Raw genomic sequence first — 18,404 nt, forward strand, 5'->3', positions numbered from 1 at the left:
TGTCTGCCAGCCCCGAGCATCCACCCCGGCGGCGCGCAGGGCCTGCTCCCGAGAGATGCCAACCCTGTCACGCCCTGGCCGGAGCCGGTGATGGTGGGGAGCGTTGGGTGCCCCCGGATTTAAGAGCAGCCCCACTCGGGCAGCAGAGCCACGTCCTTCCCTCTCTTCCGCCTTCCCCACCGGCGAGGCAGGAGGGCAGCCAGGGCGGCCACGGCCGCGGTTCCCGGCCCTGCCCGCGCCACGAAGGACGCTTGTTCCCGGGCGCCTCGTAACGGGGTTTTCCTGGGTCTCGCCCCCGTATTTGGGCAGTTGGGTCCGTTCCCCCCCGGGACGCTCCCAGCCCAGCCGTACCCCGGGGCGGCTCCAGCGGGGCGGCGCCGCGCTCGGCAGGGGGCAGCAGCACCGGCGGCACCGCTGCCAGAAACCGGGCGGAACCGGGCTGCCCCCGGCCGGGCACTGCACCGGCGGCGGGGGGCGGCGGGCCGGACAGGGCCGGGCCGGGGGCGGCGAAGGACCCCAGGCGCTGGGCCGGGCCTCGCTGGACCTCAGCGCTGCGGGGCGTGCCGGGGCCGGCCGGGCGGGCGGCAGGCAGGACCCCCCCGGTACCACCGCACCGCTCTCCCCGCCCGTCCCGCCGGCGGCGGCGGCAGCGGCGCCCCCCGCCCGTCAGGTTATGAATGGGTGCAGCGGAAGCCCCGCCCCCCCGGACGTGACGCCCCGCCAATGGGGGTGCGGGGCTGCGTGGCTGGATGAGGTCAGCGCGGCGGTGCCGGGGCGGGGGCGGCGCGCGGGGGGCCGGGTGAGGCGGGGGTCGCAGCCCGCGGGCGGGCAGGGCAGGGCGGGCAGCGCGGGGCTCTGCGGCTCGCCGCCCGCTGCTGCCGCGGCCCGGGGGAGGCGGGGAAGGGGGGAGGGGCGAGGAGGAGGAGGAGGAGAGGGAGGAGGAGGAGGAGGAGGAGGAGGAGGAGGAGGAGGAGAGGGAGGAGGGTCTTCGCCGCCGCCGCTCCGTCCCGGGGGCCATTCAGCGGCAGCGCGGCGAGGAGCGAGCGGCGCCGGGGCCGGGCGGGGGGCCGCCGGGCGATGCAGGGCTTCGTCAGGCTGCGGCGCGGCGGCCGCGGGCTGTGAGCCGGCGGGGCCGGGCCGAGCCGAGCCGGGCTGGGCTGGGCTGGGGTGGGCCGGGCTGGGCTGGGCTGGGCTGGCGGCGCGGGGAGGGGCGGGCGGGAGGGAGCGTGGCGGAGGAGAGGGCAGGCAGCGGCGGGAAGGCGGGAGCGGGGCTGCCCCGGTGCCCGCCCCGCGCGGGGGGGCCGGCCCCTGAGTGCATGCGGGGCGCCCCGCCGGGCCGCCGCCGGCCCGCCGCCGCCGCCGCCCGCCGCCCCTGAGAGACCGGCGGGGAGAAAGTTGCGGCGGTCGCCCACATGCGCGGCCGCGGCCGGCGGCTTGGGGAACGGCGCCGAGCGGAGGTGGGCGAAGAGAGTTTGAAGCGCTCGCCGGCGGGAAGATGGCGGAGCGGAGCTGAGAGCGGCGCCCGGCGAGCTCGGGCCGCCCCCGCCCTTCCTCCGCAGCCCCCCGGACCCCCGCCGGACACATGCAGGCCAAAAAACGCTACCTGACGCTGCTCTCCGCCGGCACCTGTCTCGCCCTGCTGCTCTACCTGGGAGGCGTGCGGCTGCGGGCGGCCCGGCACCCGCCGCCCGGTAGCCGGCATGGCCCGCCCCCGCGCCCCGGCGCCGAGCGGCCCTGGCCCCGCTTCCCCGACGCCCTGCGGCCCTTCGCGCCCGCCGAGCGGCCGGGCCCCGAGGGCGGCGGCGGCGGCGGCGGGCGCGTCTCCCCCCGGCAGCGGCGGGACGCCAGCGCCGGCCTCTACCGCGGGCGCCGCTGCCGCATGGAGTCCTGCTTCGACTTCGGCCAGTGCCGGAAAAACGGCTTCAAGGTCTACGTGTACCCGCAGCAGAAGGGGGAGAAGATCGCCGAGAGCTACCAGAACGTCCTGGCCGCCATCGAGGGCTCCCGCTTCTACACCTCCGACCCCGGGCAGGCCTGCCTCTTCGTCCTCAGCCTGGACACGCTGGACCGGGACCAGCTCTCCCCCCAGTACGTGCACAACCTCCGCTCCAAGGTGCAGAGCCTCCACCTGTGGAACAACGGCAGAAACCACCTGATTTTTAACTTGTACTCCGGCACCTGGCCCGACTACACCGAGGATGTGGGGTTCGACATCGGCCAGGCCATGCTGGCCAAAGCCAGCATCAGTACTGAAAACTTCAGACCCAACTTTGACGTTTCTATCCCGCTCTTTTCTAAGGATCATCCTAGGACAGGAGGGGAGAAGGGATTTTTGAGGTTTAACACCATCCCTCCTCTCAGGAAGTACATGTTGGTATTCAAGGGGAAAAGGTACCTGACGGGGATAGGGTCAGACACCAGGAATGCCTTATATCATGTCCATAACGGAGAGGATGTTGTCCTCCTGACCACCTGCAAGCATGGCAAAGACTGGCAAAAGCACAAGGATTCGCGCTGCGATCGAGACAACGCCGAATACGAAAAGTAAGTGAGCGGCATGCCCCTTCCCCGTGCGCGCGTCCCCGGGGCCGTGCCGGTGTGCCCAGCTCCGCAGGCGGCCCCGGCCGCCGGGCAGATGTGGGCAGATGTGCGACGGGGCGCCGGCGGCTGCTCGCGGGCCGGAGGAAAGTCGCGATCTCTCCTTCGGACGGGTCGCTCGCTCCTCCTGTCCCCTGCGAGGCTGCCGGCTGGCTCCCAGGCGCTGCCTCGGCCCGGGGAAGCCGGCGGGGAGGCGTCCGGCGGCGGCTGTGGCGTGGCTCGCCCCGGGGAGCGATGACCTGCAGCCGCAGCCCTTTGGCTTCGCAAACACGGCCGGCAGCAAAGATGTTGCTGGAGGATGCTCTGGCATCTAGCGCTGCCCTTCGTGTCGTCGTCACCCCCCCCCCCCCCCCCGGTGCCTCTTAGGGTCGATGCCCTGTGCTTTCCCTGGCCCGGGACAAAGTTTGTGCGAGTCCTCAGCCCTCTTCAACGCGCCCGTGAGCCTGGCCCCCACGGTGGGTTAGTTGCTGAGGGTGCTTGCCGGGATGCTCTCTCCAAAAAGCGGTGTGTGTCTGGCCGGCGTCTGTGTATCTCCACGGACGAGGCAGTAACTTGCCCTGCCGTCTTTTTCCTCTCTGTTCAAACCAGCGCAACATCGGTAAAGAAAGGAGGAAAAAAACGCTGACTGCGTTCGTGTCCTGTGCCTGAGTTTCTGATTTTTACGTGCGAGAGGATACGCCGGTGGCGCGAGCACGGCATGTGTTTTCTGTGAATGCTTGGTTTCTTGGCTTTCCCCGATTTTTATTTTTATTTGTTGGTAATGTCACTGTGTAGGCAAATTTTCTGTCGCTGTGGTGCTGCCCTTGTCTTCCAGTCTGCTTTTCAGGTTTGTATACATCGCTGCCGGGAAAATCGCTTCCTGGGAATTGCCTCCAGGACTGCGATGCTGACTAAGCCGTTTGCAACTGATTAGTTCATTTAAATGCCGATCACCGCTACGTTTGCTGCAGAGCAGGTGTCTATATATGAAGTTTTTCGCATGAGAATGTTTCCCGTGTAGCAGGAGTTAGACGCTGAATTAAAACAGACCAGCCGTATAGCACTGAGTAGCGTGCAGTGGAGCTGCACCGATAGCTGCCAACGGCTAGAGGGGTTTGCGATGCACAGAGGAACGTGGGTGGAAAAATACTCTTGGAGAGCAGTTGGGAAGAAACTACAGTGGCATTAATGGTGATCAAAATTTCCAGCTGGCTGCCTGTTTCTCCACCGAAACTATCCACAGGGGATTGGGAGAGACCGGGAAGGTCAGCACCGCAACGCTGGGAAGCCAGTGTGTGCCTGGGCGAACTCTGCTCGCCCTCTGGTTACTGTAAATCTGCTGCAGAGCGGGGGGGAATAGTAGTGCAAATACTTGGTGGACTTTTAATCCCATTCACTTTCAGAAAACTGATGGGTGAGCGGTGAAATGATGCACATGTGGAAGCAATACAGTGGTGGTACCAAGAGATCGGTAGAGATACTAAGCTAAGCTCGTGTTATTCGTGACCTGGGAGTCCCTTTGGCTTGTGATCTCCTTTAGGGAATATTTTTTGAGGGGGAAGAAGGGAGACCTGACAATTGTAGCCTTGCAGACTGTGCTGGTTTCTGGCATAGATAGATCTCAGCGACTGGAGCTAACTTACAGATAGGAAAAGTCCTGGTTATGTGCTGTGTTCTACAGCATGTGTGCTATCGACTTGTCATAAAACCGAACATACCTGCCTGTGGTTTGACCTGAGTAGGGGCGTATTAATTTTTTTTTTTTGTACAGCTATGCCATTTGTTCCAATAAAAAGATAGATTTCTCCCCACAAGTGTCCTAAAAAGTGTCTTTGCTGCTTATTTTGTATGTGTCAACCCTCAGGGGATATGGAAGCGTGAACCCAACTGGTACACTGTGCTGTGCGTACAAAGGACATACCTGCCACTAAGGTGTGGCCATGTCTGAGGTGGTGTATGGGGACTTCAACATTTGTTGCAATGCTGCTGTTAAAGGCAGGAAGTAAAAAAAGATTGCAAGGAAATAAGTTTACTCCAAGAATCGAGGCAGGCTGAATCTGTGGTCGGGCCACTGAGTTGAACGGGCTCGCTCTGGCGAACAACTGCAAATGCTGAAGCTCTTTAACCCGGCATCTTATCTGAGTGAGCGCACCTGCCAGAGCGTGCTGCTGCCCCTTCGCACGCCTGCTTCGGCGCCGATTCGCAGCAAAGTATGCCATCTGCTGATCTCCCAGCACCGCGTCCTGTGGTGGCCTGCGTTCTCTGTCTCTCCTGTGCGAATGCGGACCGTGCCTGGCGCTCCGCTCCCTTTATGAAATCCAGCAAGATCCCATCCCCAAGGTAGAGTAAGGGCGGTCAGCCAGTTGAAATGCTTCTGTGCCTATGTGTAACCCAGGTGTGGAAGCTGTAGGAGGGACTCCGCTATTCGCCCCACCTGAAGCAGCATCCGATCGTGAACAAAGCTGCAGTGCTTGGGAGAGAAATGTCTCTAAATACAACCGAGCCTTGAAAACTGCACACAGAGCTGCTCTCTTGGGGCTTTTCGGGCTTGGATTTAACAATGCATCCTCAAGGTTTTAATCTAAAAGAAGAAAAATGCATTCTCTAAGAGATGAGTCTTTGCATATCCATATAGAGTTGGGAAAGTTGCATATTGCGCTCTTCCGTGCCTGTTTTTCCCATCCTCTGCGTGACACTTACGCTGTTTCACTTTGTGTGGAAGGCAGGAACGTGGGTGCCCTGGCCATGGAGAGCTGGCCCCGAGATACCGGTCTTTGCCAGGGCGAAATATGAATGATTGGCTCCAGGTAGAGGCCTTACCGAGCCTTGTAAATTAGGTGACCAGATTTTAAAACATGGTAATCTTGTGTCAACAGGGTGGTAGTGTTATACTGTGTTACGCTTGGTGCCAGTGCACACTGTAAGATAGTTGTGATGGGGTTTCATCTATTCTGCAATGTCTGGTGTTGGGTTTGAACGACGTCCACCTGTCTGCAGGATGAGTTGTTTCCTCTCTAGGAGATTGAAAAAGCCAAGAAAGGTGACTTCTTGACCTATGGAAAATGGATAGAGTCTTATTTCATTTGGAAGAAGGAGGGAAGGGCATGTGTGTATTTGACTGTCTTCCTGAATTGTATTGAAAGATCCATCTGTATGTTACAGCTAATTAATTTGTATCCCAGTTATGCATCTCAGCAGATAAAGCTGATGCAGACTAAAATGAATTGCATTATCATGATTAAACTACTAGCAAACAGGATATAAAGGAAAACAAAGAAAAACTCTCGTTTCTTTACGGTGTCCTTGACTGTCAAAGTTGGCCTTTGTCACCCAGCGCTAGGGCAGCTGGGCTTTTTGAATTCCTCCACGGTAGGATTTCAGTGTCAAGCTTTTTGTTTCACAAAGGGTTAAGCAAATAAACAGTGCTGCTGCTGAAGTTTGAAGACAGCCTCTTAAATATTTAATGACAGTCTAAATATATACATATGTACAATGTGTTTTAAACAAAGGCAGAATTCATGTACAGGCTTAACTGGTTCCAAATAATTACTTTTTGGAAGGTAATATAAATGACTATGGATACCGAAAGAAATGGAGGAATGCGATGTTTTAGTAGAGCCAGATGCAGAGAAGAGATTTGCACCAAAATGGGGATCTTTCTAGGAACGTAAATGATGTTGTCTGTGGTGCATCCTCTGATTGGCAACAACCCTGCCCTTGGAAGACTGAGAGTGATGGTATCCAAAAACATAAAGTCTCGTCAAAAGCTCATTCGAGGAGGCTTTTTGCTCATATCTGCGCAGGATAGCTTAAGTTAATGCTGGTAGTGAAACAAAGGGGTAAAACAAATGATGAACAGGGTTGAAGAGAGTAGGATGGAGAAGGGGAAGCGAGGAAAAATGTGGTTTTGGAGAAACGTGAACTTAGGTGGAGGACAACTAGTGTAGCGAGGTGTTTTTCAGAGACTTAATAAGTTTTTCAACTCGTCAATTCTCAGAAAGCCTGCGTGATCAAGACTCAACTGAGAAAGGCAGGCAAAACACGCAGGACCTCACGAGGTGAGACTGGTTCTGCGAGAGGAGGTTGGAGGCGTGCGGTTGAGGAGGAGCCTATGGGAAGGACCTACCTGGAGCTGCTGGGCGCTGGCAGAAGAGGGAGAGAGCAACAGCACACCGCGTGCTTATGCCTGTGAGACATCTCTGCAGGGCACGTGACAGCACTGAGCAGGGTTGTGTATGTACTTTTACAGGTGAAAATATCCAGCCGAACGTTTTCATTGATCTCTGGTACCTGGTAGGTTTACCTGGTGTGCACTCTACTGGTGGAACGTGTGTCAATCACGGCTGAACCTCCTACCCATGTAAATGCTGTCCTGAGCAAAGGTTACAGTTGTGCAGTAAGCACAGAACGAGAACAAAAGCAACTTTTAGTTTCGCTTCCTTCCCACCAGGAATAAAATACACATATGAAAAAAGAAGTGGTAGATTTAGACGCTAGGGATGACTTTGCCACTCACAAGACTGGCATAAAAACGTGAAGTAAGGCTTAGGCATGCCCGTCCAACATGTGATGATAATCTAGACGCTGCATACGCATGTATGTGCATGTTTTGAGCAAAGGCAAAATTCTTGTATTTTCAACATACTGAGCTTCAGTGCATTGTATTAAAATATAAATGAAATGCCAAACTTAATCACTTACTGAATTCTTTTTGGAATTATTTAAAAGTCTTCACAAGTCAGCTCCTTTGCAGCTGTTTAGGACAGGGCCGAGAAATCACCCAGGTTGAGGGTGGCTGTTGTCTGGGACATCTGAACTGAGGTGGAAACCAGTCCATGCATCTTGTGTGTCACCAGGCTGCTTCAGGAGCTTGGATGAAACTCAAGAACTACTGAGAGATCTTGGGCATTTTCCCAGAGTATCTTGGCTCCTGCAGAGACCTATCCCCACCAGACTGCTTTTTTATTTTAATATCAATTTTTGAGAAACTGGAAATTTGCCTGTTTTACAGTGTGTTTATTCCAAAATGCAGTAAGCAAGTAAATAACAAACCCTTAACGTACGTCTGAGAAATATGGGATTTGTTCTATCATGTTCTTCCTCCTGCTCTCTGTATGTATTGCAAAGTGTCCTTATGTGCCTGTTGATGCTGATTTAATGCAAGTAGTGCCGGGGGGGGGGGGGGCTAGGAGCTTCCACCTGGGAGGCTCTGGGCTGATGGCCTGGCAGGAGCTGGGAGCAGGGGCAACAGGAGCATCCTTGAGCTCGTGACCAGCGGTGCAATCCTCAGCCTGGCCGTTTGCACCAGGCTCTTCCCTCTCGGAAAAGGGGTGGAAGAGGGTGGACACGTGTGTGTGAGTGTGTTTCCCTGTGCAAGCGGCGCCGAGCGCCGCAGCGTGTGTGGCCGGGTGTGTAGGGTCAGGTACCGGCAGAGGAGCCCACCCTGCCCGCGGGCCTTAAACCAGGCACCCTCCTAACCTCAAGTAATTAAGTTTTCGTGTGGGGCGAGTTATTATTATAATTGCTTGCCCCAGGCTTTTCTGCGTCTTTCTGTGAAGCATCTCATACGAGGCTCTGTGGTGACAAAGCATTACAGGAGATGGTTGATCTGGTCCAGAGCAGGCGTTTTCTGTATGCAGAAACGTACGTGAATGCTGCTTTCAAGGCCGGAGGGGCTCTGCTTTTATTTTTCCTGCCTAGCAAAATTGTTCTAGGATAATTTATTGGTAAATAATTATCACTGAAGAGACGCTTGGCGATAGAACAGAACTCAGACCAAACCATGATCTGAGTCGTCATTTTAATTTTAAGCAGAATTAATCCTGAAATGGGTAGTTTGAAGGGTTTATTGAACTCAGATCAGAACTGAGCTAAAATTAATGTTTCCAGCTACCTGTTTGGGCAAGATGAAGCCCTGCCGTGCCCCCAGCGAGGTGCCCTCAGCAAGAAGGTGCTGCAGAGCATCCCGCGGTGCCCCTGCCTTCTTGCCCTCCCTGGCCGGGTGTTTCACTTTGTGCAGGACTTTTTGTACCAGCCTAAGGGGAGCTTCACTGAAACTGTTCCTAAGGGAGAGGGGTGGCCGATTTGGGGTTCTCGGGGGGGGCTTGCGTGCTGCTGCCTGCCGCTCTCTGCTGCATTGAGGCTGTTCCCAGCCATAGACCTCTTTGCATCTGTGCAGCTCTGACGTGGTGTGTCTCTCTGGGAGGATGGGACTGAACAAGAGGAGTTTCAGCTCAAGACAGAGACTGGTTTGACTCTGCTGGAAATAATCCTTTTGCCCCACATACAGCCCTGGAACAGCCCACTGGAAAGTAAACCAGCAGCTGCTTGCGGGAGAGGGAGGTAAATGAAACTGGTTGGCATGAAGCACTTATTTACTCAACAGATGTGAGTGAAGAGCGTGTGCTATAATCTGATGATTTCTGCAGTATTATCTGTGATTGTTTTCCCTTTCTCTCTGCAGGGTTTCTTTCAGAAAATCCACAGAGTTTTGTGGTCTTGGGTAAACAAACCGTTTTGCTAACCAGAGAAAAATAATTGCTAGGTACGTAGATAACTGTCTGGCCTGTGAAGGGAGTTAAATGTCGTGTTCCGTGCTGCTAAGGTGACTGACTTCTCAAGGACTTGGCTATGCCTAGATGATGATGCAAGATATATACTCCTGTCCCATGCTGTATGGAGATTAGTTCAGCATGTGGGAATGTGTGAGTATAACTTCAGGTTATATTTAAGGTTCTGCAGCTTTCCGTGTTGCCAAGTATTTTGGGATGTATAGGTTTCAAAGCCTTCTCGTGGTTTACACTGAGCAGTGGATTTGTTCCTCCTTCTGTTCATCTGGCTATGCTGTGCTTTTACATAGAGTTTTCTGTGGCTCTTTTTTTAATCCAAATTTCAGGAGGAAACAGGATATCATCACTGTCTTGCCCTTAATTTAGGAGCCTCCTCAGTCAACTGGAGGAAACATCAATGCCACGTAATGCTGATGCAACTCATCCCCACATCTCCGGAGCAGGCAGGGAGGGAGCTGGCGCAGGAGGGGCCTGCGGCACCGGGCACGCACAGGGGCGATTAAAGATCCAGGCCAGAGGATGGTGGGAGTCATTATTTCTTCCACTTACGGACAAAATTATAACAGTTGACACCCGTGCATTGGAAGAAACAGAAGAGGGTTCTTGGAGCAGTCCCTGTGCTGGTATTGCAGCGTGGGCACCGCGGGGCCTGGGGGGTGGTTTGGAAGCAGAGATGGAGGTCAGCACGATGCGGTGGTGTGGGAGAAGCTAGTTTAAGGAATGAATTCCAAATGAGAACAAAAGAGAGGAGATTTGTTTCACATGAGAAGAGGGAAGTAATGCTTTAAGAAATAAAGGCCCTATCTCAGCAAAATGTTGTGCCTAAACTGCTTTGCTGGGAGAGAACTGGTGTGAGTGCTGCCAGGCTGATGGCTTTCCAAATGCAATCTGACTTCCTAAAACGTTACCGTTTCTTAGAATAAGAAAACAACTTGAAGCCGGTCAGGAGTGTTAGGCCTCCTCAATAATGAGAGAAAGAAGATGCCATTTTCTTTAACTATCTTGTGTTTTCCCCTCTCATCTCTCCTATCGCCTGTCACTGAGATTTAACCTCAGTTTTTCGGGTGGTGTAGTGCTGTCTTCTCGGCAGGGATGCAGATGGGGTGCTAAGCGGGTGTTCCCTGAAAGGTGGTAGAGTTGGGGCGTTTGCGTTGGCTAAATCGGGCTCCCATTTCATATTCCAGTAAGACGGAGTTCTCCTCGCTCCTGCAGTCCCTGGGTGCGGTGTGGTGCTGGCAGGGCTGTCGCAGGAGTTCCTGCCGACTTCTGCCTGTAGCATACATGGTCTCGGGACTGCAGTCCGACGGATGGGATTGCCACTGGCCACCGTGGTTACGTTTCCTTATGTCTTTAAAATGGGGAAGAACGCTTTGCTTTCCCTAAGCATTTTTGGGGGTTACTTTAGTGCTTCATAACGTTTTAGAGAAAGTGCGATGTAAAACTGAAATATTATTCATTAATGTTTTCAGTATCTGCTTCTCAGGAAGCAACAGTGAGTGTAGGTCTAAATTGTGACCTTTTCTGATAAAATGTGATAGTTGTCAGAAGCAGCATAAAGCAGCTGTTCGCTGCGTGTATCAGTGTGGAAATGCCCACAAAAGCTTTTTTGGGGTTTGACATTTGTCCGAGGTCAGGATACGTGGTCACGTTTGGTATATGAGCCTTTTAACTCTCATTGCTTCCCTCAGATGCTACCAAAGTCCACCACTTTTCCGGGTGCCGAAGCACTGCCATTTCTGATGACTCCTCCAAGGGTTCTTGTGGTGCAGTTAGCAAATTCAGTAAAGCTCTTCTGCCTTAAGTTGACTTTTTTCCCCATGATGGTTTCTAGTCCAGAAATACATGAAAACGAAATAATTCCTGGGTTCCTAAGTGAATTTCCCGTTTGTTCACTTTTTTCCCTCTAATATACTCTTTGTGTTTGTGAATGAAACAGAATTAGGGCTAATTTAGTTGATTGGCTGCAAAACAAAAGTATTCAATGCTAAGAATGGGAAATGAGAAGGCCTTTCTGAAATGTTACTTCTTTGCATAATTGTAATAGATTATAATTATGCAGTTGGGTGTTTAGCAGTGGATTTGCTGTAAACACAGTGATGGAAAATGTCTTGTTGCTCGCGTCGGTTCGAATCCCAGTGCAGTCCCATCGATGGCTGCACCAGCATCTCTAACGACATTTTCTCTTCAGGCAGGATGGCGTGTTACAGAAAATGCTATCTCCAGTTCCCCTTCCAGCTCCTCCCACAAAATTACCGCCGGTCGATATGGCCATGTCAGACCGTTGACACAAATCAATAAGATCAATCATTCTTCAGCTCCTAAACAAAATTGAGAGTGCGAGGCTGACGGGCTGCGCGTAGCAATACTGGCAGCGATTCCTAAATGGAAAATGCATACCATAATGTTTGCAAAGTGTACGTGGGGGACCCTGTCCTGTTAATAATTAGTTCTCCGAGGCTGTAAAAGGAGGGAGCACGGTATAAATCGTTTCCTACAACTGCAGTATGCGTTATGGCCCCTACAGCCGTCAGGCTGATGGAGAACATCACCTGCCCAACAGCGGTGCTGGAGAGGGGTGACTGTGGCAGAGTTTGGTTAGGAATCCTGATTTTCTTCATTCTCCTAGAAGATCTTGACTTCTGATACTGTGTTTTGCCCCACGAATAATTTCAGACATTTTATTGCAATCCTGGAATTAATTCCTGGTGCAGTCAGGTAGTTCAGTGTGTAACTGCCAGAAAGCCCATCAAAACTGTAGTTGCTGTAGTCTGCAAGAATAAAATCACAGGCTGCTTCTAAAAATCAGAACCTTTATCTGAAAGGAAGGACAAATCTTTGTTTATAACGTCTGAGTTTATATCTCTGAAGGCTTGTTTGGGTGTGTCTGCTCATAGACTCAATCAGCTGCCTCAGGAAGATAAACACATAAATGTTTCATCTCCTCGATTTGCCACCAACCATTGTGCTGGGTGCTAGCAGATTTTTCTTTTAATTAAATATAATTTATCTAATCCTAATGGGAAACATAATTATAGGATTTATTTTTTAATACTGTGATTTCAGAATTACTTTATAAAGAAGAGTAACATTTCCCCCGTAAGGCCTGTTTTAAAACGAGCAAACAAAATAAAAAACCAAAGTACACTTTGCTAAAAGTAATAAATCTCAGACAAGAAGAAGGAAAAAAAAAAAAGCATCTAATATGTTGGAGCTGCAATAAAGCTGAAAATTAATGATCAGTAAGTTAGTGCTGCAAGAGAGTGAATGCATTATGGATTTGAGGAGTTGCCTATAGCTTATTAAATGTCAGCAAATTTTAGCATAACCAGTAGAAAACCCTGATCAGAAAATGTAAAACAGTGCAACCTGCTGTTGGACTATCCAGTGCCACAAAGGATGTGGGAACCATGTGTATGGTTGAAACGTAAGAAAGTGCTTTGCAAGATCAGGGTCTGAAATTACACGCTAAACTCCTTTAGTTTCTGATCAGAGGGATTTTAACTTTTCGGTAAGGCACAACTGTAGTCTCAGGGAAGGATTTATTGTACTGTAAAACCTTTGCATGAGAAGGTATGTATGACTGTTTAAAATAATTTAAAACAAATAACATCCCCACACCCTCCCACTCTCTCTCACGCTTTTTTCCCTAAAACCAAAAGGTAAGGTTACTACTTGAATTGTAATGGAATAATATATCAAGTGAGTGATCACATCAGGCATGGACACTTACCAAATCACAGCGAGATAACTGTGAATAACTCTCTAGTTTCAACAATTTGCATGGCCATTAACAATTGATGGGTTTCCCTTAGAACCGCATTATCTATGGCAGCGGGATCTATTCCCATGCACCGCTCCTGCATACTAAGTGCCAGCGAAATTCTCAAAAGTGAGGGTAGTAAAAAATCTGATAGCAGCAAGGTGAATGAAGCAGGTAGGAATTTCAAGGCGACACTTTTTGAAGGTGGGGAGATATTTCAGGTGATCACACATTTTCATAACTGCTCTCCCCCCCCTTCCCTGCCTTCTTTTTTAACTACAGTTCTGCAAGTTTTTTTAATTCAAGCTGGCATTAGGTTTCCCTTCACTACTTGGCATCATCTCAGGCTTGATGGTTGGTCTGGCATGTGGATCAGTTTAAGCAAGATTTTAAAATAAGTTTTGTTTTAGTTTTGGATTCGACACGTGTCTTGAGGAGCTTTTATACATATTTGACAAAAGATAAAAACGGTGCTAAATTTAGCAGTCCTATATTGCTGGGTGGCTCTTTCATGGGAGTGATTTCGAGCAGGTATCAAAGATGTGCTTTCCTTATGAGAATCATGCCACCATTTTAATAAACACGCAACACATCCCATATTTCTAGCGCTTTCATCTCCGGCTGACGGCATGTCAGATCTTTCCAGATTCCTCCATCAAGTTGACTTTTCCAGCCCGGAATCTCATCTCTTCTCTCTCTTTTTATTTCTCTTTCTCGCCCTCTTCCCTCTCCCCCTTTCTCTTTCACGGTGCTGCTGTTGTGGCAAGATTAAAGCAACTGAGTGAAGCGGTGGCGGGGAAAGCTGGGATAATCAAAGTGTGCAAGCGGCTGGAGCTGTGTGAAGGCAGGTGGGTGACACATCAAAGCTGGTGGGTACCGGCTCTTGCTGCTCTCGCCTCGCCGGGTAAATGACCCCCCTGCCATAAACAGGGTTCCTGGGGTTGGTTTGTGAGCTCACACGTACACAAATGCGATTGCTTTTCTACGCCCTTCCCAAAATTTAATTGCAGAGAATGGTAATAAAGTCTTAGCTTTGTTCCTTGGAAGATGGCTTCTGTAGACGTGGCGCGTTGGGAAGCAGTACCGGAGTTGTTGATAGCGGGCGGTCGTTCGCTTTCAGCTGAGAACAACCCGGCACCTCATTGTCCCCTCTCCCCTTAAATGCCGTTTCTGGGTTGCTGGAGGTGGGCTGAGGAGAACTGGAAGATCGACCAGCGCCTGGTTGCCCCCGGCTGGGCCTCGCGTGGGCAGAGACCCAGCGTGTCCTGTCTTGGCCAGAGCACCCGTGGCCGGGGGGCCGGCCGCAGGCGGGTGCTGCTCCCTGAGCTCCGCATCCAGCGCGAGGGCTTCGGGGGAAGCCCGCGTCCCCGCTCGTCTCTAAACTCTCTGCGCGTGTCTCTCGGTGTGGAGCTGACCGCGGGGCTGGCGCTTTTCTCAGCTGCCGCCTCTGCCCGCGTTGCCTCTCCCCAAACCCTGCTCTGTCTTTGCTGTGGAGCTGGGAGGTTGAGCACCCCGTGGTCTGCACGGGCTCTTGCTCTGTGCTCCTGCACGGGGATCCTCGTCTCCGTCTTAACCGTTTGCTCTGAAGGTGTCAAAAAATCGTTGCACTTGTCCTGCGAAAGATGGCAGGTGCAGTCTTCACTGCCCCCAGCCTGCTGGGGTCCATTTCGGTTACTGCTGCTGAGAACCAAAATAACCAGCGGAGCCATCCGGACATGCGTCTCTGGGCTTTGTGCATTGAAACGTCAGTGAACTGCAGTGAAAACAGGTTTTCGGCTTTTGTTCCATTAGCTGTGTTTCTGGCGGCCTCTAATAACAGTCCTTTCTAGCAAAAAGGTTTTTTACTCTTCTTTAATTTTTAATGAAAAATCTTTCTGACACAGGTCATCATAAAATAATTAACAGTGATATCGTCTGTGTTGTTTGGGTATAAAACTGGAGATCTAAGGATTTAGAGATATTGGTGTGATCCCAGGTTGCCCTGTTGGTGTGGTTACTGGTTATAGCAATAGTTCTTATTTACTTTAACTTTAGTCTCAGGGTAACCGTGTTTCACAATAATCAATGCACTGATTACTATAATTGCATTTTGTGGTAACGTGGTCTTATAATTAACTGACTGAGCTAATAAAGCATGGAATCTAATGAATATTTGTAAACAAACTTCATTAGGAAGTAGGTTGAGAATATGCACTGGTGGAGGATAATAGAGGAGACCCATCCTCAATTTCAATAATTACAACAGATGGAAACCTGGAAATGAACAGCAAAGTGTGGAAACCATCCCACTGCTAGTTACCTTGTGTTTACTGCTGCACTATGTCTTTAAAAATCTCTCTTTTAAAAAAAATCTTTCTAGAAAAAGGCTCCCCACTGCAATGAGATCCTGCGTACACAATTTCAGTCTCTTGCAGAACATTAAAGCATTATCAGGCATGATGTTGAAAACAGGATTTACAATGTAGGGCTGGTATCGGCCTTGAGTAAGAAGTGTCTATTGTCAACCCGTGATTGAATCTTAATGCAATTAAAATGAAAAAGGAAACCACCATTGAAAATGGGAAATAGATTTCCTAGTGGTGCCTCTGGGGGGGTGGATGGCTGACATCTGGCTGTTGCTGGAAAGTTGGCTGTGTTTTACTGTCCTTGAGGAACTGCGTCCCATTTTTGCTGTTGTATTGGGCATGCTTTGCCTCCCTCTGGTTGTGTCCCCGTGTTTCAGATGCGTGTTCCTCATCTCAGGCGTGGGGTCCAGTCCTGTACACTCTGTGAGGCCATTTGGGAGCATGTTGTATGAGTCTGGCCAGTTAACAGTTGAAGGCTCTGGCCCATTTTGGATGGTTGCTTTATTTTAAAGTCACCAGAAATCCCTTTACACCTCCTTGCCTCCTCTCACGTCTTCCCCCATCTTTAAGCTACTTGACTCTTAAATACATGGTTTTCCTGGCTGAGTCTGTGTGTCGCTTTGACAGAAGTAGCATTAAATCCTGCTGTCCCCCCACACCCCCCAGCTTTTTTTAAGCTTTTAGTTATCTGCAAAGTTTGGTATTCTTTTTTCAGGAAACACATACGTAAGGAGCCTTGCTCAGAGAGCACCAGCCCTGAGCAATAGGCATGAGTGGCTGCTCTTGCAGCAGGAGCTCGGAGGGGAGAGGGTCTTTCAGCAGCTACAGTTCATGCATTTGCTTCCTACCTGCTGGTTTCAAACAGTATTAATTTTTATGCATTTATTGTGTTTAATTAAAAGCAGGGCTGGTTACAGCAGTGTTCGCAGAGATTCCTCCTCCCCCCCCCCCCCCCCCCCCAATGCAACAAATAGGCATCTGGTATTTGTTTTGTGTAACACAATCATCATAAAATGAAGAGTAATAAAACATAATTATCTGTAAAGGTTTGTTTTATAAGGCTAAGAAAGAGCTTGTTTCTGCCTTGTTTTGGTCTACTTGTAAGATAAAGGATGTCTTTGTATGGTTTTAGCCCCTCTCCAAATTAGTAGAGAATCAGTTATTACAGTGTTTTAAACCCTGGTGCGTAAGGGTGTAAGGTAGTGTGAGTGCATGCATGGGACTGCACCGGTGGATCTCTAGGGGTGGGGAAGAGGCCTTTTCTGTTCCTTTTGGAAAATTTTCCCATCCGAACAATGGGTTTTATTTGAAAGCTTTGGTAAAGTAAGAGGGAGGAAAATCTGTGGGCTACACGAACAAGGTCAGCGTCTCTGAGCTGTGGGCCTTAAAGTTGGGTTTGAGCCCTTTCTGCACACTCCTTATCCTTGGCAGTGTGAAGGACAGCGACGTATGTCCACGTTTGTGCTTGGGTATGTGTGAGGACTCTTTGATTTGGCCCTTGTTGCTTTTCGGACAGACCTTAACTTCTGCCATATCTATCATCTCTTCGGAGCATTGCTGGCTTGATCCACCTCTAGTCTGGTCATCAGGACTCCTAGAACAGGATTCAGCAGTTTTGAAGACCTAATTATACTCATTTCACCTTAGATTTACTGTTTGCTATTTGTTTGTAGGTAGTAGGCCTTTTTGTTTCCCTTCAGCTTGCTGTAACCCTGCAAAAGCCCTTCCTGCCACAACATGGTAGTATTTTTTTTTCCTGGGAAAAAGTGAAACTAGATAATTTAAAGCAAGTAGATATTAAAGTGAGACATGCGATTGGCTTATGGCTGTTGCAAAGGTAAAGTGTGAAAACCAAATCCTTTTAGAAGACTCACAGTCTAAGCCTATTGCTTGTTTGTTTTTCTTTAAGATAGTAATAAGCAAAAATCTACTTTTTCATAATGAAAACTAAAAGCTGTGGGGCTGCAAGGCACCTTCAACTCCAGCATGCTTTGGAATACGTTTGCTTCGACCCTGTTCTTTGCACAATTAATTAAAGTGATAGAAGAGAAAATACAGCTTCGCTCAGCTTTTATGTGAATTGTAGCCTTCTCAAAAGCAGATATGACTTAGGTATTGCTTTCTCTCTGCAAGGCAAGCCTTGTAATTTTGAATCTTGATTAGCAGCTGCTTTTGTTCTTCCACGAGTCTCAGAAACTGTGGGGTTGGGAGCACGTAACAAATTGCTAAATGATACCCTTGCTGAGAGAGAAATCTCCCCCTCTTGAAGCGTCTCCCTGCATCTTTCATTCTGCAAAGAGGCTGCGGTGAAGCAGCCCCGGGTGCAGCGACCCGCTGCTGGGGGGGGTTAGGAGATGCTCCCCCAGCAAGCTCTGCTTCCTGGGCCACAGTGGTGCCTGGCACAGCCATGTGCTGAGCTGCAGCTGCCCTGTGTTGGAGTCATTTCCTCGAAATACATTTTCCTTGAAATATGCTTTTCTTGTTGTCTTATCTGGGGGTGCTAGTGTAATCTGCACGTTGCTGGCTTTAGGTGTTTAAAAGCGCTGTTGTGGCTGCTCTGGGTGTTCAGCCAGCGGATGGCCAGCAGCAGCAGGTAGGGTGTTAGGAGGCACCCAGCTGCCTTATGCGAGCTTATGTTATTTTCCATGGCCAGAAGTCTTTGATCTATTCAAATAGAAGCCTGCCCTCCTCCAGAGAAGCAGAGGATGGGTGCGCGATTGCAGGCTGATGTGTAAATGTGTCCTTTTGCTGCAAAGTCTCATGTCACACGTGAGCTAATGTGCCACGTATGTCAGAGGCTGCAGAGTCGAGCTGGAAGTCAAATGGTCCAAGGTGTTTGACACCTCCCCACACTGTACAGTATTCCACTTACTTTTTTCATGCAAGGTCCAGAATGCATCTTTCTTTGTTATTAATTTTTTTTTTCTGGGATACTGCTTCTCTCGTGTAGAGTTGGGAGACATCTCCCTGGAAAGTCTACTGGTCCTTAATTAATTAAAGTCTGCAAAATGTTCTGAGACCAGAGCTGCTTTGCATTCACAATTACAGAATTGTATTTAAAAGTTTGGGTAGCTTCTGATTCAGACTCCTCTTTTCTCCGGAATAAGTGGATTTCACTTTACTGGTGTAAATGTGTGTGGGGGAAGCAACCCC

General features: G+C 50.4%; 1 protein-coding gene across 1 annotated transcript in view; it reads left to right on the top strand.

The window, feature by feature from the left end:
- The first annotated feature begins 1,289 nt into the window (after positions 1 to 1,289).
- EXT1 (exostosin glycosyltransferase 1) overlaps positions 1,290 to 18,404 on the top strand; it is a 186,732-nt gene continuing 169,617 nt past the window's right edge. Inside the window, exon 1 of the mRNA XM_030011813.2 lies at positions 1,290 to 2,544. Coding sequence (XP_029867673.1) covers positions 1,583 to 2,544 — 962 coding nt within the window. The 5' untranslated portion in view covers positions 1,290 to 1,582. The remainder of the gene's footprint in view (positions 2,545 to 18,404) is intronic.

The sequence above is a fragment of the Aquila chrysaetos genome, chromosome 4, assembly GCF_900496995.4.
Source record: "Aquila chrysaetos chrysaetos chromosome 4, bAquChr1.4, whole genome shotgun sequence".
NCBI lineage: Eukaryota > Metazoa > Chordata > Aves > Accipitriformes > Accipitridae > Aquila > Aquila chrysaetos.